The 18,711-nt window shown below is 35.6% G+C and overlaps 4 protein-coding genes across 5 annotated transcripts; 3 read left to right on the forward strand and 1 right to left on the reverse strand.

The window, feature by feature from the left end:
* LOC18792662 (transmembrane emp24 domain-containing protein p24beta3) lies at window positions 910-4,167 on the forward strand. Its single transcript, XM_007223354.2, has 4 exons — window positions 910-1,302; window positions 2,725-2,911; window positions 3,166-3,273; window positions 3,795-4,167. The coding sequence occupies exons 1-4, from the start codon at window positions 1,081-1,083 to the stop codon at window positions 3,926-3,928; spliced, it is 651 nt and encodes a 216-aa protein (XP_007223416.1). The 5' UTR covers window positions 910-1,080; the 3' UTR covers window positions 3,929-4,167.
* LOC18789853 lies at window positions 5,914-9,804 on the forward strand. 2 transcript variants are annotated; one of them, XM_020554800.1, is made up of 5 exons: window positions 5,914-6,086; window positions 6,976-7,239; window positions 7,843-8,006; window positions 8,191-9,270; window positions 9,379-9,804. In XM_020554800.1, exons 3-4 carry the CDS (start codon window positions 7,904-7,906, stop codon window positions 8,763-8,765), a joined length of 678 nt encoding a protein of 225 aa, XP_020410389.1. In that variant the 5' UTR covers window positions 5,914-6,086; window positions 6,976-7,239; window positions 7,843-7,903; the 3' UTR covers window positions 8,766-9,270; window positions 9,379-9,804. The 2 variants fall into 2 exon arrangements, with proteins under 2 accessions (XP_020410389.1, XP_020410390.1); XM_020554801.1 differs by having other exon boundaries at window positions 7,901-8,006.
* Window positions 12,320-14,869, forward strand: LOC18790535 (stem-specific protein TSJT1). Its single transcript, XM_007225963.2, has 4 exons — window positions 12,320-12,632; window positions 13,549-13,789; window positions 13,915-14,035; window positions 14,415-14,869. The coding sequence occupies exons 1-4, from the start codon at window positions 12,433-12,435 to the stop codon at window positions 14,603-14,605; spliced, it is 753 nt and encodes a 250-aa protein (XP_007226025.1). The 5' UTR covers window positions 12,320-12,432; the 3' UTR covers window positions 14,606-14,869.
* LOC18792378 (meiotic recombination protein DMC1 homolog) lies at window positions 14,771-18,530 on the reverse strand. The gene is made up of 15 exons (XM_007222346.2): window positions 18,144-18,530; window positions 17,956-18,038; window positions 17,456-17,547; window positions 17,304-17,375; window positions 17,156-17,194; window positions 16,961-17,018; window positions 16,832-16,877; window positions 16,652-16,697; window positions 16,181-16,242; window positions 15,984-16,050; window positions 15,804-15,896; window positions 15,654-15,722; window positions 15,465-15,543; window positions 15,216-15,382; window positions 14,771-15,061 (listed from the first exon to the last, which is right to left on the reverse strand). Exons 1-15 carry the CDS (start codon window positions 18,158-18,160, stop codon window positions 15,017-15,019), a joined length of 1,035 nt encoding a protein of 344 aa, XP_007222408.2. The 5' UTR covers window positions 18,161-18,530; the 3' UTR covers window positions 14,771-15,016.

Genomic DNA, 18,711 nt, shown 5'->3' on the forward strand with positions numbered 1-18,711 from the left:
GGGCATCTTGAAGAGAAAATTAGAGAATAAAAGAAGAGTTGGGTAGTTGGAATTTTGCAGTTTGAATTTTTGTAAAGATGTAACGAACGTGTTAATGTCAATTTGTTTTTTCTTCTCAGTATGTTTGGAGTGATTCTTGATAGGCTAGAATCACTGTCGGGGAGAAGCATGTAGGAGGTGTTTCTCCATATAATCACTTTTAGTGATAAGTGATTACGGGGAGAAGTGATTCTTCATAAAAGTGATTATTGACCTCTTCAAAATCACTCCCAAACAAGCCCTTAGTTTACAGCACAGTGAATAATGTACTTTTATCAATTTACTTTGTTACTCTTGAGAGTTAACTTTTGAGTTTGCACAAATAGGAAATTATTATGAATAATCTTATACATAAATCAAAATTGGGTCTTATAAAAAGAACAATGTGATGAAAGCTATTTAACAAGTGTTCTTTGTAAACTCTTATCAATTTTTTTAATCAATTTAAATAGCTGATAAAAAAAAAGAATTATAATTATAAGAATTAATGTGTATGTAGACGGGCACAATTTAGACTTTCATCTTAGGCCTCAGAAAATTCAGAACCGACCTTACTTAATATCGCTTGTATAAAAATAAAATATCATCCTAGGCCTTAGAAAATTCAGAACCCACCTGACTTAAAATCCTTTATTAGGGATGACTAGTTAGTTGTATTTTTCTGCCCCGAGGGCATTCCAATTAACCCCCAAAAAAAAAATATACTAGACACAAGTGGTGGTGCGCTTCTACAACATGTGTGGTTAACTGCCCAAAAGTTACAGCCTAAGGCCAAGCCCACAAAAATCTTAGGCCCAATGGCCCCCCAATACGACTAAGTTGACTCGGCTGGTTACGTGGCCTGAGCGACGTGTCAAGGACGTATGGTTAAACGACACGTTTCAGTCTGCGTTTTCACGGTAACAGCAAAACCAGAAACGCCATTGAATTGTTTGAGACTCACACAAAGGTCACCGTGCTTCCTCTTCTTCAAGCTTGATTATAGTTTGAAACTCTCAGACCCGAAAACAAAAAAAAACAAAAAACAAAAAATCAAGAAAAATGGAGGGGAGGCAGAAGGGGTGGAGCGGAAATGCTTTGATGTTAATGGGTCTTCTTCTTGTGAGCTTTGTCGGGAAAATCGCATCTCTTTCGGTGACAGTAAACGACATCGAATGCGTATACGAGTACGTGCTCTACGAAGACGACACCGTTTCGGGGAACTTCGTGGTGGTCGATCACGATATTTTCTGGGGCAGCGACCATCCCGGCCTCGATTTAATCGTGAGTTCCTCTTTTCCCAAAACGCAATTGCATAGAGGTTTGAGCCAAATTGGCATTTTAGGGTTTTTATGGGGGACTAATTTGTGGGGGTTTTGCGGTGTGGAATAGATCTGTTTGTAGATTAATTGAGGTTTTGAATTGTTTAATATATAAATTTGTTAGAATTATTTGAGGGTTTTGCCTTTCGGAACTTAACGGGTAACTAAAGCTGTAATCTTGATACTTATAAGTCCAAACCAATTGTGAAGATTGTTTGATTTTCAGAGTTTATTGGTTTTAATTCCCAAATCGGAATTACTCGTTGACATGAATACTGAGCAAAGTTTGTCTTTTTGAAGTCTTTGTAGCAGCATTAAGGAACTAGGAATAGTTAAAGCATGTAGGAACTGATGAGAACCCGGTGAAGGGTTTGGAGCAATTTGCAAAACTAACCACCTAGGTTTCTATAACTTTCAATTCAAATGTTCTGTGATAAATTCATAAAGTTAAAATTCAGTTTCAATTGTGTCTTCAAATTCAAACTCATGTTCCACTGAATTAGAAAGTTGCAAATTATTTAAATTTTATTGTTTTACAATAAAGCAAGATAGGGCCTTTATAACAGCAGAGATGTAGTTGAGGTGATTCCTTTTTTAAGTTTTAAAACTTAGATATTGAGTAAAGGACTTTGAACTATAGCGAGATTAGCCTTACCGAATGTGTATAGTCCTTGTAAACTAGATAACAGTGTCATTAGGAGCCAACTTGTTGTGCTATATGAAAATACCATTTACCTAGTTATAACAATTATCAGTCTTCTGCTGCAAATGATTCGGATCTTATTATGTTGCACTGTTGGGTTTATTTATATCAGCCCATTTTTCCTTGGGAAGTGTTGGTGGTTTTTCTATCCCGAACAAAATGGGTTAGGTTCTTGTTTAAATAGAAGGATTTTGACATTGGATAATTTGACCAGAAGGGGTCACGTTCTTGGTTGTAAGAACTCAGAAGAGTCAGCTCATCACATGCTTATTCACTATGGTGTAACTTGGGAATTTTGGACTTCTGTTTTCTCATTGCTTGGTGTTGGTTAGGTGTTGCCTAAGAGCGTAGCAAACGTTATATCTGGCTAGATGGGAGTTTAAATAGTAGACATATGAGTGATATTTGGAAGCAAGATTCCCTATGTGTTTCTTAGAGTTTGTGTCTTGAGAGGAATGGAAAAGTATTTGCAGGCTTTGAACTATCTTTCTGTAGTTGAACTAAGAAGCATTCTGTATCTGTTGTTTCTCTTCTAGATATCTTTTTAAAGTTAAACATCCATGACTTTTGTTATAGTATACTAGATTTTCGTTTTTTTTACATAGGCTGTGTCCGTAGGTGCGTTTTCTCTCAAATAGACTTTATTTAATTGAAAAATGTATATATATTGTTTTTTTGCAGGTGACATCTCCTGGGGGTAACACGGTGCACACTTCAAAGGGAACATCTGGAGATAAGTTTGAATTTAAGGCCCCAAGAAGCGGAATGTACAAATTTTGTTTTCACAATCCTTACTCAACACCAGAGACTGTCTCTTTTAACATACATGTTGGCCATATTCCCAACGAGCACAATATTGCCAAAGATGGTTTGTGAAACTCTGTTTCAATTTTGTTTTCATTGTGTTCTTTTATTTCAATCTTAGAACTGGTATTCCAAAGTAATTTTTGCCTTGACGGCAAAAAAAAAAACAAAACAAAAGTTTTTGCCTTGGACTATAAATTGCTTCTTGGGACTATAGTGACAAGTACTATAAGTTGCTTGTTGAATTGTGACAGTCCCAGTAACGTGTTTGAGACTGATTTTTCAATAATATCTCTGTTTATCTTTGATTTCTTGCAGAACATCTAGACCCTATAAATGTTAAAATTGCTGAGCTTAGAGAGGCATTGGAGTCAGTTACATTAGAGCAGAAGTACTTGAAAGCACGTGATGTTCGGCATCGTCATAGTAAGTTATTTTTCCCTCTTTACCAAGAAAATTGACAATGATGAAGTCATGCTATATCAGTGTATCCTGCTGGCAATTAGATCTATGCCTTATTTATTAATGGGATCTTTATTGTCATCATTACCATATATGTATGTGTGTGTGTGTGTGTGTGTGGTATCTTCTGGATAATTTTTATCATTCTTAGGTGCTGTCTGATAGAAATGAAAATTTATCTTCCAACTATTAAGTTCTGAATAAATATGTGCCGAATATTCAGCACTGAAGAATTTGTGCTCAGTATGGTCAAACCTGGCAAGCATATTAAAATTTGTTAGCTAAAAGTTTTCAAGTCTTAATTCATCATATTAAAATTTTCAACAGAATATTTTAGGCAACTAATTGAGAAAGTGATAAAAGGGTTTAAGGTTATGATTCTTAGAACCGGGCAAAATAATTTGGTAGATGTATCTATATTTTAGAACCTGGCAAGAAACACATCTTATGATTCTTAGGACATGGTTTTTTGTTTTCTGCCGCAGCAAATGAGAGCACAAGGAGGCGTGTTGTGATGTATACAGTGGGAGAGTATATAGCGCTGGCTGCTGCGAGTGCTTTGCAAGTTGTATACATTCGCAAGCTTTTTAGCAAATCTGTTGGATACAATCGGGTTTGAGCTGCTTGGTTCTTCATGTTGTCTAATTTAACAACAGGAGGGGCCTTGCAGAGTATTTCAGATACTTCTTTTGTGTAACCAATTATTAAATATTTATATTACTTGGTTCTTGGTTTTCAAATATGTTGAAACTTTGAAATGCCCTGGTTTAGTGAACTGCTGGTTAAAGAAGCATGCAGTACCAGAAGTAAGATGGCATATAAGAATTATTCTAAGGTATCTAAATATAACTATACCTTCTAAATATAATGTATTTAAAGAGTAATTTTGAAAAAAAAAATAGCCGCGTGGCTATAGTGTTTTCGACACGTGGGCGCCTAAAAGCATGTACAATAATGTTTCATATTTTTTAGTTAAACTTTAGCTAAAAACACATAAAAGTTATTTTGGGAGTTCTCTATAAAATTTGAACTCCAATCATACTCCCTAGTTTAGGGAGGGAGTCATAAATACTATAGTTATTTTTTGATATTTTGTTAATAGTATAAAGAATTTAGCACTTTCACATTTAATACTATAGGGTTAATCATTTTATTAGTCCCTGAACTTAGATCCGATTTGCATTTGAGTACCTCAATTTCCAAAATGGTTCTCGTGGTCTTTTAACTTTAGTTTCGTTTGCACAACTAGCCCCTCCATTACTTCTGTCAATTTTTTCTGTTAAATGCAGAGGTAAAATGGTATTTTTATATTAAAACAAAAAAAAAAGAATAAAAAATTATATCTTTAAAATAACAATAAAAGAAAATATCATAAAAAACCATAAATAAATAAATTTTGGGGGAGTAAAAATCAGGATAGAGGGGAAAAGGGAGAGTTTAATTTTAATTTTTTATTCATATTTTTATCAATTTTGATACAAAAATACCATTTTGCTCATGCATTTAACAGAAAAGTTAACAAAATTGACGGCATGACCATTTGTCCTAACGAAAGTGAAGTTAAAGGACCACGAGAACCATTTTGAAAATTGAGGTATTCAAATGCAAATCGGGTCTAAGTTTAGGGGACTAATAAAACGATGAACCCAATACTATATTATACATGTATGTATATATTTTTCAATAATACATTTGTATTTCACACATGTCTTAAAGACTTGATAAAATTCACTTTTTTCAATAATACATTCGTATTTCACACATGTCTTAAAGACTTGATAAAATTCACTTTTTAAAAAAAAAAAAAAGCAAATGTACAATACTTTAATTTTACATGTATGTACATATTTTTAATAATACGCACAAAATTCATATATTTTTTAAAGGAATCGTATAGACACCTTTTTTTAATTATTTTTAAAATAGTATGGTCAGGCGACTATACTCGGGGTTTTCCAAATTTTTTAAATTTATAGTATCACAGGCGGCTATACTCTGTTTTTTCTAATTTATAAATAGTATAGCCGGTCAGCTATACTCGGTTTTTAATATTTTTTTAAACAAATTGTATAGCTGAGCGGATGTACTCGGTTATTATTTTTTTTAAGAAATCGTATAGCCGGGCGGCTATACCCGGTTTTTTCTTTTTAAAAAAATTTATAAATAGTATCGCCGATCGGCTGTGCTCGGTTTTTTTATTTTTTTTTTAAGGAATAGTATAGCCGAATGGATATACTTGATTTTTTAAAATTTTTTAAAATTTATAGTATAACCGGTCGGCTAAACTCGGTTTTTACCAATTTTTTTTAAATTTATAACAGTTTAGCGGCCAAGCTATACTCGGATTTGTTTTTCAAAGAAATAGTATAGCCGGCTATACCTGTTTTTTTATAAAGAAATCGTATAGCCGGGCGGCTATACTCAGGTTGGTCCACTGTTCTACTTGTCAGTCGAGTAAATTTTTTTGTCCCTAATTTCAAGAAATAGTATAGCTTCGGCTTTACTCGGGTTGGTCCACTGTTCTGCTTGTCACTCGAGTAGATTTTTTTTTGTCCCTAATTTTGTTCAGTGATCGTCTAATTCCATGTTTAGGCTTCTCTCCACTAATATTTTCGAATTAAATCATTAAATTAGGCCTATTTGTGCGGAAAGAGCTTGACCTTGAAAGACCTGGAGCTTTCCGAAGTGCCACCGAGGCCTTCCGCGTTGCAGATATTGAGTCAGATTGCTGGGCTCAAGTGTCTCACCAAGCTCTCTGTTTGCGACTTCTCTATCAGGTTCATTGGAATACTTTACTTTCAAGTATTTTTTTAGTGATATAGACTGCGTAAGTAGTGAGATTGTACCTACTGTGATATTTGCCCTTAAAAGCTTACATCTTTAGTATTCCAAAATTAGCCCACATGAAGGCTCGTTAGTGAGCTAAATCAGTGAAGCTTAAGCAGCTTCAAGGATCATTGCAAGTTAGGCTTGATGAGGGAGTAGGATGACTTAATGATTGCATTAGTGTTTATGCCTTGATGTTTCTTGAGTTTTTCTTAAGAGATAATTTAAAATTTTCTTAATGAACTTTTTGTGTGAGTGATGTTCTAACATTCTGAAATGTCTGTGTCTGTCTTAATACATGTATGCTTATGGTCATATCATTCAGTTTCCATGAACTCTACGATACACAAACACTCAAAAAGTAACAGAAAGAAGATAAATCATTACTTACAGGATGTTAAATTGGGACCTTAAAATTGGGGAAAGAACGGCGATGCACATCCTAATGTGTAGTATAGGTGCTGCCGTGCAAGTTTACTATACTGGGAACATGAAATCTTTAAGAACATTTGTTGCTTTTATGATATATTATGGATCTTGAGGAAAAGAAACATGAAACGTGTCAAAGGTAATTGTGTATTATTTGAAAAATGTTCTTATCAATTAATGGTGGTCTGCAATTTAGTGATCGATAATGCTGTTGTTAATTATCTCTATTTGGTTTGCTATTGAGTGAAATTCTTGTTTTTATTATGATATAACCATTAATTTGGGTTAGCAATGTTTGTATATTTAGCCGATTGCCCTCCATTACATCATGACTATTGGTTTCCTCATTTTGGTATCATGTAAAAAATAGTTACCTTTAGCTTGATCCATTTTATGGTGTGTTTCCTGCAGATACCTCCCTCCAGAAATTGGCTGCGTATAAAATTTGGAATATCTAGATCTTTCATTCAACAAGATCAAGAGTTTGCCAGCTGAAATTAGTAATTTAAATGCCTTGATATCGTTAAAAGTTGCTAACAATAAATTGGTGGAGTTACCTTCGGCTTTGTCCTCTCTGCAAAGGTTGGAGATCTTGGACCTGTCAAATAATAAGTTGACATCGCTAGGGTTTCTTGAACTTGACTTGATGCCAACCTCCAGAATTTAAATCTTCAGGTAAGTACATACAACCACAAACGAGGAGTATCATAGTCAAGTATTCTTCTTCAGGTTTTATATTCTTCTATTATTCACATTAATCACATTCCAATGTGTAATTCATTGAACTGAGATGTGATTTATTTCTCAAACTTATTCTCTTTAACTTGCTGTAAATCATATTCCGTTGCTGCTCCCTTCTGGATGGTTTTTTTTTTTGTTTTTTTTTTTTTGGTGCCCAACCACCTGAACCTGTTACATAAACTAGCAAAGGAGCTATCTTTGGACAAATGGTAGGCTATCATGTTTCTTGCAACTACCTTTTGAATTCATTTCATTTCTTTGGAAACAGTGTGTATGTGCATTTGTAAAATCACGGTGGACTCCCTGATCTTATTCTTTTCTTGGTTTATTTTCATCTCACATGTTGGAAATATGTTTTGTATTTATTAATGGATTATTATTTTTTTATATTTCTTTTATCTTTTGAGTTGTATTATTTATATTCTTGATTTCTTTTGGAATTATCATTATTCAGTTGTTTTTTTATTTTTTATTTTTTTTTAACGATATCTGATATGCAAACCTAAATGGTTTGTTGCATGATATTCTGTGGTTCAGTACAACAAGCTTCTCATGCATTTTCAAATACCTTCCTGGATATGCTGCAATTTGGAAGGGAATGGAAAGGACACACTCAATGATGATTGTAGCAGTTTCTCTGTTGAAATGGATGTATATGAAACCCCCCATTCAGAAGAATGATGAAAGTCTTTCTCGTAGAGGTAAGGCTGTAGAGTTACATCTATACTTTATTTAATATTCAGTTTTAGGTAATCAACTCTCTCTCTCTCTCTCTCTCTCTCTCTCTCTCTCTCTCTCTCTCTCTCTCTCTCTCTCTCTCTCTCTCTCTCTCTCTCTCTCTCTCTCTCTCTCTCGGGCATCCGTCAAACAGTTGGTGTTGTGCAGCTCAGAAGTCAGGTAGATGGCGGAAGCAAGGGTATCATTTGCAGCAGAGAGCTCGTCAAGAGCGCCTGAACAACAGCAGGAAGTGGAGAGGTATGGATCCTTCCAACTTGTTACACTTGAAGGAAGATGGAGAATGTAAACCAGGCAACACAGATCGTATTGCTTCTGAATCTTATCCTGAAGGGGCATCAGATGTTATCAATCTGGATGATGATGATGATGGGGATAAAGATTTACTCTCTAGGGAAGTTCAAAGTGAAAATGTCCATGAAGATGTTGTATGCCGTAAAGTGAGTTTGAAGAAGGAGCTTGATGTAGGAAATTGCTCATCTGTCAGCATTGACTCTAACACAGTAGATAAAAGTGATGAAAAGGATTTCTGTGAGTTTGATGCATCATTGATCCCTGGTCAAGAGGTTTCTGCTAAGCAAGATGAAGGTACATCGTCAGAAATATCAAAAAGCACAACTCACCACAAGAGGGCCTTTGATGGGCATCATGATAATCTGAGACAGCTCAAATATCCAAGATCTAGGGCTGCTGACAGTACAAATTTATCTGGCAAGTATAGTTAACTTAAGGTTTTTATGAAGCAGGACGTGACAGGCCATTTATGCCGCTAGAGGTTTATGAGCAAAATTTCCATCTTGACGCACACGAAGTTTTTCTTGTGGACAAGGAATGGGATGCAGAGTTGGATGCAATTTTACGTTCTGCCCAAGAATCAGTGTATCGTTTATATTCAGATGGAAATCAAGCTGATGAGCTACAGATTGCATCGTTTCTTGCTCTTTTTGTACCAGATCATTTTGGGGGAACTGATAGGGGTGCTCTTGTTGAATGGGCATGTAAAGCTAATCCTCATTCAGACTACAGCAAGCCCTTTGTTTGCACTTGCCCAACAGGAAACATGGACTCTATTAGTTTGTCTACTAAACCAGCTGCGAAGACTGTTGAAGATATTGGGTTTTCTGATCTCTGTGAGAAATCTCTCCGTTCTCTTAAAGCACGACGAAAGTCCATCGTAATTCCCATTGGAACCTTGCAGTTTGGTGTGTGTATAGAGCATTGCTATTCAAGGTGATTATTGTGCTAAATGTATTATTTAATATCTGTTTGTACTGATGTTTGTTATTTGTATTGTCTTTTAATTTGTTGTTGTAATCTGATGAAGCTTAATTTTTGTAGTATCTATGTGATCGATTGAAGCCTTGAGTACATTGTGAGCTTGTTAGGGGTTATTTGGATTTCATGTCATGCCACATGCGTGGAATATTATATTAATCAATAGAGGGTCCTCAGAGATTCGGATGGTAGTTGGTGCATGTCGTCCGCTTGATATAAGAGAGGATACAAATCCTGAATATTATTGCAGGTCAGTATCTCTTGTACGTATGAACCGGTCTTGGTAAATCTCTTCATTGTTGAAGATGCCTCTGCATCTGGTGAAATTCTTATTCATGTTATGGGTCACTGATTACTAATGGGGGTTTGTGCATCACACACCCCACCCAACCCCCACCTCTCCCCCCCCCAAAAAAAAAAAAAAAATTCTGGTGTTCCATGGTCTGTAATTTCACTTCTGGTTTGATTATCAACTTGTATGTGCTCAGAATCTAGCTCCTTTTGAATGGAGAACCTTGTATTGCTATGTCATTTCAACTCTACAGCTTCAGATTCTGAATTTTTTTTCTTCATTCAGACAGTATCTTGTGCTATTTTTGCCTTTTTTCTTGGACCCTCCCTACTTCAAATTCCTTTTGGGTCTTGTTTTTTGTTGTGGTTTTTGAACTGTTGTACACATTGTCTGCTTGGCTGGTAAACCCATGGTGCAGTTTTTGAAAACAAATTTTTATGTTTTCCAAAAACAAGGCATAGCATGTTTATGTCTTAAAGGATATTTGTTACTGAGGTTTTGTGTACTTATCTATGTTTTTTGGTGGCAGGTATATTCCTCTCAGTCGGACCAAAGTTTCTCCTCCCATTGTTCCTACTTCCTTCCCTTCTGTGTCCTCTTGTGGTGAAACTCCAAAAAAATCTGTTACTTCGCTCATCCGGCTCAAATATGGATCAAATGAGGCAGCTGGAAAGGTGTGTGGTGTTTAATTAGTTGTGACAGGCTCGAAAAATTTGGAGCTATTTTCTGTCATGTTATGCGGGAAGTTATAGTATAGCCGGGGCGGCTATACTCGGTTTTTTAATTTTTGAACGTAATAGTATAGCCGCTCGGCTAGACCTAGTATAGCCGCTCGGCTATACTCAGGTTTTTATTTTTTTAAATGAATAATATAGCCGCTCGGCTATACTCGAAATTTTTTTTTTTTTTAATGAAATAGATATCTGCTCGGCTAGACTAGGGTTTTTAATTTTTTAAATAAATAGTATAGCCGCTCGGCTATACGCGTATTTTGTCCACTATTCTGCTTGTTGCTTGAGTAGAATTTTTTTTGTCCTTAATTTTGTTCAGTGATAGTCTAATTCCATGTTTAGTAAGTTTAGGCTTCTCTCCACTAATATTTTTTAAATTAAATCATTCAATTAGGGCTATTTGTGTGGATTGAGATATTGTCTCAATTCACATCTTACTTCACTTCAACTATAAAATCAGCATCGAGAAAGGAAGAATCGAATCTAAAACATTAGGTGCGAAAATAAATATTTTTAATCACTTGAGTTAAAGTCTTTTGCTTTACTTCACTTCAACGAATGTTTTGATGTAGTCCAAAAGATCTAAAAACGTTACCTTAGAAGCATTGGCCATTATTCTCGTGAGCCTCCACCAAAACCAATCCCTCCCTCCCTCCTTCGTCCTGATTTTGATTCTTTTCCCCGCCACCACCATTTGCCACGCCAGCAACAAGTGGATAAGAAGCTCTCAGCTTTAATTATCTCAATATTATTATTTAGTAATTAAATAAAATAGACTAGAAAGAAACTTACTAAAATAACTCCTTTATCTTCTTCAACCATTGGTTACAATTCACAAGGATTACAATTCCTATGCTCTTGAATGAAGAAAAAGAAACTAGCTCTTAATATGTTTAAGCCTTTTTATTCTTTCTAGCTAAGAAGAAGCCATTTACTATAAGCTTTTTATACAAGTATACAACAAAATTCACCAATAAATTAAATGAAATGTTTCTAGCACGCTCTCATGCTCCATACCAAAATGCCTTACGATTACACTATAAATTCACAAATTCACTTAATATGTTAGTTATTATAATTAAATCATCTTTTTTTTTTATAACGCGATATCTAAATATGAAAATTTTAAACTCGAATCTAACTAATATATTATAATTAAATCGTCTTTTTTTTTTTGACAACGCGTTTAAACTCGAATCTAACTAATATATGTTGTTCATTTAACATAACTAATCACGTGAAGAGATGATTATTAGGGCATGTGCCCCATCTAACTATTTGGGTAGAAAACAACTTCTTCTTTTTTTCTTTTGAAACCATCCCTAATATTTAAATCCATGTGCTAGCATGACTAGGCCGGTTTAGCTTAATTATAAAATTAAAAAAATTAACTAAACTAAACTATCACTTTTATCCATAAAAACAAGACGATTTGTCTTTTGAAATTATAACTTTGTATCTCTAATATAATAATTAGTGCATATAACCTGTATATAGTCAATACTCTCCACATGATGATTCTTTTTTTATGAATCTCCACGTGATCATTCTTTTTTATTTATTCATGATGAACTTTTATTGGACATGAAGTTGTATTATCTTTTTGTTTCTTTAATTATTTACATTTTAATATATTATTTTACAAATTTGTCTGGTTAAAATAAAGTTGTTGTGCTTTAAAAATATTTCTTAAATGAGGATAATTTTGAATTTTTTGAACATTATTATTTTATTTTATTTTTGCTGTATTTAAAAATAATTAATTATTGCAACGATTTATTGCTGTATTTAAAAAAAAGTTAATTATTGCAACGATTTATAAAATCATAGCCAATTTTGCCCGAAATAGAAAAGTACATCTTCCGTTGTACACTTTTATTATTGGAAAAACAAGATTATTACTGCTAAAACAGGAAGAGACGGGTGTAATTTTGTGGATAGTAGGAAGGGCAATATTGGAAATAAAAAGTCCATTTTCGAAGCTTATAATATAACCAGTAAAGTAAACCACCTGAATTATAACCCATTTTCCATCTTCTACGTAGCCCCAAAGCAAATTCTCTGCCTTTGACTCTTGGATCAACGATCCACAAAATGCTAGCAGTTTTCGACAAATCGGTGGCTAAGAGCCCCGAGGCTCTGCAGAGCCCTCAATCTGGATCAGTCTCGGCTCTGAAAGATGGCTTTCTCGCGCAGCACTTTGCCTCTGTGCACCCTTCTTCTGTCACTGTCAATTTTGGCTCTTCTGGTCTCATCGTCTATTCTCTTGACAAACAGAACCCTCTTCTTCCCAGGTACAACTTCGCAAGCCATCCCTTGTTAAAGAAAAAACAGAAATGGAAGATACCCTTTAAGAAAACCAGAGATTAAAGATTGCCCCTTTCTTTGTTTTTGATCGTTTCTGTAGTTTTTGGTTGATCTGAGCTTGATGATTTGTGAGTTGTTTGGTTTTTTCTGTGTGGGTTTCTCATTTTGTTTGCGGTTTAGTTTGCTTCTGGTGATCGGAAAACGTTGATTTGGATTAAATCTGTAGCAGAGTATTTCTGTAACTTCGTGAAGAAAAAATAAAAATAAAAATTGATAGTATGTGTTTTGGCTCTATTGGGTAAGAAGAAATTTTAGAGATTGGCATTCACTGATAGGCTTATCGAAATTATTTTTCTGCTTTATCTTATTTTTTTAAATATTGTAAAGGGCTTAAATGATCTGTATTTATTTGGGTGAGGTAGTCCTTGATGAAGACTACATGGTTTCATTGGATGGTTTCTTTGAATGAAGACAAAGAACATATGGTTTGTTTGCAGGAGAAATGAGACAAAAGGACAGATTAACTCTTTGGCTATATCTTCTTTGTTTTTGAAATGTTATGGGTATATATTGTTTGGAATGAGATCATTGCATTGTTGTTTCACATTCATTTATAATTTTTTATTGTTTTCGGATGTAGAAGATCGATCCTATGATTTTGTTGTGGTTACCTCCTATTGTTGTTTCATGAGGAGAAGATTTAACAGTGGTACTTTATGATTTCACATGCCACAGAAAACACTGTCGATTTTTTTCACATGCCAAAGAACAATTAACTCCAATTGTGTTCTCGTGTCGATTTTTTAGCAATAAATTTTTGTCCGAGGGTATAACTCTTAGTTTTCTTTTTGTCCTGATGCCACTTCAATTCAATGTTTGATATATTTCATCGTATATTGTTAGGCTGTTTGCGGTTGTGGACGACATTTTTTGCCTGTTCCAAGGCCACATTGAGAATGTTGCTCTTCTCAAGCAACAATATGGATTGAACAAGACAGCCAATGAAGTGATCATCATTATTGAAGCATACAGAACTCTGAGAGATCGAGGTCCTTATCCTGCTGATCAGGTTGTGAGAGACATCCAAGGGAAGTTTGCATTTATTCTCTATGACAGTGCTTCCAAAGCCACTTTTGTAGCTGCTGTAAGTAAAGCATCTCTCAGTTGTCACTCGTTCTTCAATGTTTGCTTTCAAGTTCTTGTGGTCTCTTTCTTTGTTCCTACTGGTCATTTGCTCCTGTAGTTGAGCTTAGTGCTTGTCTTGTGCAGGATCCTGATGGGAATGTTCCGTTCTTCTGGGGAACTGATTCTGAAGGCCATCTTGTTCTTGCAGACGATGCAGAAGTTGTGAAGAAGGGCTGCGGGAATTCTTTTGCACCATTTCCCAAAGGTATAACTATGACAAAGGCCTGATATAAAAAACTGTTTAGCATTTTCTTGGAATCCTTTCTGCATCGTACGATGTTCCAGCTAACTTAATAGTCGAAAATACAATGCCACTGATGTGTATGAGCTATGGAATAAATATCTCTCAAGTTAATTTGGGGGTGATGTGGGTGCATTCAATTTGCCATAGGAGTATGAAATCAATAGTTGTGTGCGTTCAATTGCTTCGCTTGTAAGTATGTTGCGGTTTTCTCATGTTGCTCATTAGGATGATCTAGGCCTTTCTTCCTTTTCGGTTGCTTGGTCTTAGCATGGACTTTTTAATTTGATTCCTTAGTACGTTAGCTAGACTGCTAACAACTTTGTCGGTACTATCGTGTCAGGATGTTTCTTCACTTCCTCTGGAGGCTTGAGGAGTTACGAGCATCCCCACAATGAGTTGAAGGCGGTGCCAAGGGTGGATAGTTCAGGCCAAGTGTGTGGTGCCAATTTCAAGGTTGATGCTGAGGCTAAGAAGGAATCGAGTGGCATCCCAAGAGTCGGTAGTGCTGCCAACTGGTCAACAACTTACTGAGTTTATATCTATTTTCTTGGCGAGGCTTTTGCTAAGTAGACCTTGAATTAGTTCTGAACTGATCCATCTATTCTCTAGTGTTTTCCATCTTGATTGACTCTGTTGCCTGTGGCTACCAAAGTTTATATGATGATTGGACGTAAGACGTGATTATATAATTGCTTACTGTCAAAAGCCATAAGGCCCATAACCTTCTGGCATAGAACATCAAATAATACTACAATGGATACAGACCTTTACTGGTACTGTAGTTCAATTTCTACATATCATGCTACTGCATTATGTTTATGCTTTAAAAAACTTAGGATATATTGTCGCATATCATTAGAGATTTGAACAAACTACACACATATATATAGCATGAAATTGAAATGTTCCGGTATTTCTTGTGTCAAAGAAAAGCCTTATACTTCAGTCCTTTGCATCTGCAATGCCTCCTGCAGTTATCTGAAAAACGTGCATATCTGTCAAGAATTAACAAACGAATGAAATATGGACATTTCCTACAATTTTTTGTCATCTCGGTTATTAGGATTAAAATTTTCACCAAAGATGGCAATCAGAAAATTCAGAGTATGGTAATTACGCTAAAAGTAAGTATGAAGGATATTGCTTCAGCCTCCGGCAGGTTTGGGGCATCGTACACCTTGCAGACGCGCTGTTCACCTTTGCCTTTCCTGAACATGAGCCTGATTGTTGCTGCATGGGCAAGGACATGCCCTCCCGCCGGTTTCTTTGGGTCCGATATGAACACTCCACCACCGGGGTCAGCTATGACTGCACAATTATGTGATTCTCCAGTAAGCTTATAAAATGATTGAGCACCTAAGGGCCTCAAAATTGGTCGATCACTAATTACCTTGGTTGGTCATGTAGACAGCAACATTGAATTCCTCAGCTATCTTTGTTAATCGGGAAAGCATCTGAGCTAGTTTTTGCTGCATATTAAAATTTGGTTATGTTATTAAAAGAGAAATGAATGGTAAAGAAGAACATAAGATCTAAATCTGAAATGTTATAGGCATTGCAGGGAATCCACGGAGCAGACCTGGCGGTCAGCAAGTTCTCCTCTTCCAGTAAAGTCCACTCGAAAGAGAGCAATCACTGAATCCACAATCTGAAAAATATGAAGACATAATCAATCTTCCTAGCTTCTTGATAATTGTCCATAAGAGAGTTTTTGTTAGTGAAATCTTACCAGAAGTCTGAATGGCTCTTCAGACATTTTTGCAGCTAGACCAAGAAGCAGGTTATGCTGATGCTCATATGTATAGGCACGAGCATAAATGATCTTTTGCAGCCGCAGAAAATGACACAGTTAGTTCACAATAATTGCATCATTAGTTTAACTGTTGTATATGGATAAAATGAAACTTACATTGTCAAGGACAGCTCCTGGGTCCAACCCAAATCTTTCAGCTATGGGCACAATTCGATCGGGTCGGCTGCAAGTGCATATAGTTAGGAAGAAAACATACCTGAACTCAACTTGGTGAAATTTTTTAAGACAATTCTTGCTTGCATTGAAATGTGCAGTATGAAATATTAAATGGGATGGAAAAACAAGAAGGATACAAGGTTCCTTCAGTATCAATGTAAGCAACTTTTCCATTCCCTCCCTTCATGTTAGTGGGAAGCTGCAAAGTAAAAGGCAACCTCAATCAGCAAGGCTTGATGCATAGTGTTATTTGAATCAGATTGCATTATTCAATATAATTAAGCTCTGGTTACTAGTTAAGACTATTGGATGCACTGCAGTTCGGAAACCACAATTATCAATAATATTTTTTTTGGTTTGAACAAAGTATGTTCTAAGAATAACCACGATTTTCAATGGACCATATATAATTCTTTTATTAACTTAAACTCTATCGTCTTAAAACTATGGAAGGAAAATTATCAATTGTAATCAATATAAGCTAACATTTTACTCTCCATTCAAATGCCATACATTCTTTTTTTTAGTAAAGGACCAGAACAGAGTTTTACACAATGGCTTAATGACCTCCCTGTATGCTACGGCATAACTAAAGGAGAGAGAGGAACCTGTGTACAAACGCAGAGAGTATGTGCAAGCTGTGTTTTCCCAGACCTGAAATCAATGTTATTTATATGGTTAGTGAAGAAGCACAAATCAAAATATTAGAATTGCAAATAAGGTTTCTTAGTTTCGAATTCGATGCAAGAAATGGACGATGATAATGCATCAAGGAAACAGTGCCTCACCGAAATTCCCCAAAGGCTTCCGTGATTGACATAGTTTCAATCCCACCTTCAATTTATTTACGCACAAATTAACTGAAGCAATTTAATAAACACAATAAAGCATTTTAACAACAAAGAGCCCAAGATTACCGCCTAACAGTTCATCCAGGGCTTGGCTTCCAGTTGTAATGCGGATAACTGACTTTCTCTATACATAAAAACAAAAAACAACTCCTCAGCTTCACAGTAGACCATTGCGTTTGTAAATCAAGAAAATTTGATCTGACGGCTCAGATCTTCTTGATTCACAGAGTCAAATCAAAACCATCGCAACTTTAAACTTACTCTGGTCAGAGCATCACTTCCAGTAATATATCCATAATTCTGGAGAAAAAAAAGAAGATACATTAACAAAACGAGAAGAAGGCTAACATTCACAAAACTTCAGAATCTCGTAAGAATGTTTCAGATTATGGAAAATCTGAATGCTAACCACTATCTTTTCAGCAGCTTCGCATATCTTCTCAACTTTAGCCTCAGATAAACCTTTGATTCCAGTCAAGTTCTGCCAAACAGAAATCAGAGTAAGGAATCGGACCTTAACATGCGCTCAGTGTAAGAAATTAGAACTTAAATTCGTTTTACCTTCTTTGTATGCATCATCAAGCCATTGCAGGTGTAGATCCCAGCGTCTTGAAGCTTCTTAATATCTCCGGCATTGATTCCCTGAGCAATCACTGCACAAAACTCGATTTCCTCAGTTTTGAAGCAAAAGTCGCTCAAAACTTACGTCTACAGTGAGAATCGGGGAAAACTAGTTCGATCTCACCGAGAAATCAAACTGAATTACTTAAACGAATAGATACTCATAGAATTTTTGGAGTTTCTTTTTTTAGAAAAACAGAGCAAATCGAAAAGAATTTTAAAAATACGAAAAGAAAATCGAAAATCGATTCAGCTCTGAACACTGAATCACAAAGATCAATCTTGAAACGATGAATGTTGAAATAAATCGAGAAAAATAGTTAACGAATTCTATTTTTCTGAATTTAAACGAAAATAATGTGCGATTCGAAGTGGTATATATCGAGAATTAAGCATGTGAACGGAAAGCGAAGTGAAGCGGAGGTCGTGAAGAAGCTTACACTTGTCGATGGCTTCGAAGAGATCCTCTTCATCGTCGATGTCTTCGCGTTCGACGAGCTGTAGCTGGCTCTGTTCTTCGGCTCTGAGCATCATCACACAGAGAACGTTAGGTTTCAATGTTAGAGAAGAATATGCTCTATGATTTGAACTGAAACGAAGATAAGGTGTTTTCAGATCTGTGATTTACTTGAGAGTAGCGATCATCTTCGTCGTTGTGGTTGAAGAAACCTCAGGCGAGTGTTTGGATTTTGGAGAATGGAGAGAGAGAGAGAGAGCTTTGAATATTTGAATTGTGGAGAAATGTGAGAGAGAGAGACTCAATTTAAAGGGCGGGAAGAAGAGCGACGGGGCATTCGGTTGTAAAAATTAATTTTAATTTTGATATTTCTTTTTGTGATAGCTCGACGAGGAGTTCGTTAGGCGGTGGATGAGGTCCCGTGTGTCGCTGTTTTGCATGCATGATGTATGATGGCCCGGTAGTTTATGGTTTGTAACCTCCGGGTAAAATCTGTGCAATTGGTACATTGAAGGGCTCTGATCTTGCCATGTCATTGTTAAAATTCTTATTTCTTTGGCTGTGCAGGTATACCAGATGGTCAAGATGGGTGGTCATGATCCTACCATGGGACCCATGCGTTAACAAAAGTAAAAAGATTAGTCAACGGTCTAAATTTCATGAATCAATCTAATCAATAGTCTGAATCAAAAGATTTAAACACGAATCCATCTAAATTTTTGTTTTAGTTAAAAGAAGC

The sequence above is a fragment of the Prunus persica genome, chromosome G1, assembly GCF_000346465.2.
Source record: "Prunus persica cultivar Lovell chromosome G1, Prunus_persica_NCBIv2, whole genome shotgun sequence".
NCBI lineage: Eukaryota > Viridiplantae > Streptophyta > Magnoliopsida > Rosales > Rosaceae > Prunus > Prunus persica.

Coding starts and splice junctions, on each gene's coding strand:
- LOC18792662 (XM_007223354.2), top strand. CDS start 1,081: ATGGAGGGGAGGCAGAAGGGGTGGAGCGGAAATGCTTTGATGTTAATG. Junction 1,303..2,724: donor ATCCCGGCCTCGATTTAATC/GTGAGTTCCTCT, acceptor GTTTTTTTGCAG/GTGACATCTCCTGGGGGTAA. Junction 2,912..3,165: donor GCACAATATTGCCAAAGATG/GTTTGTGAAACT, acceptor GATTTCTTGCAG/AACATCTAGACCCTATAAAT.
- LOC18789853 (XM_020554800.1), top strand. CDS start 7,904: ATGGAAAGGACACACTCAATGATGATTGTAGCAGTTTCTCTGTTGAAA. Junction 8,007..8,190: donor TGAAAGTCTTTCTCGTAGAG/GTAAGGCTGTAG, acceptor GGTGTTGTGCAG/CTCAGAAGTCAGGTAGATGG.
- LOC18790535 (XM_007225963.2), top strand. CDS start 12,433: ATGCTAGCAGTTTTCGACAAATCGGTGGCTAAGAGCCCCGAGGCTCTG. Junction 13,790..13,914: donor AAGCCACTTTTGTAGCTGCT/GTAAGTAAAGCA, acceptor TGTCTTGTGCAG/GATCCTGATGGGAATGTTCC. Junction 14,036..14,414: donor TTTTGCACCATTTCCCAAAG/GTATAACTATGA, acceptor CTATCGTGTCAG/GATGTTTCTTCACTTCCTCT.
- LOC18792378 (XM_007222346.2), bottom strand. Junction 15,723..15,803: donor AAGAGCCATTCAGACTTCTG/GTAAGATTTCAC, acceptor CATATTTTTCAG/ATTGTGGATTCAGTGATTGC. Junction 15,383..15,464: donor TGTCTACATGACCAACCAAG/GTAATTAGTGAT, acceptor ATAATTGTGCAG/TCATAGCTGACCCCGGTGGT.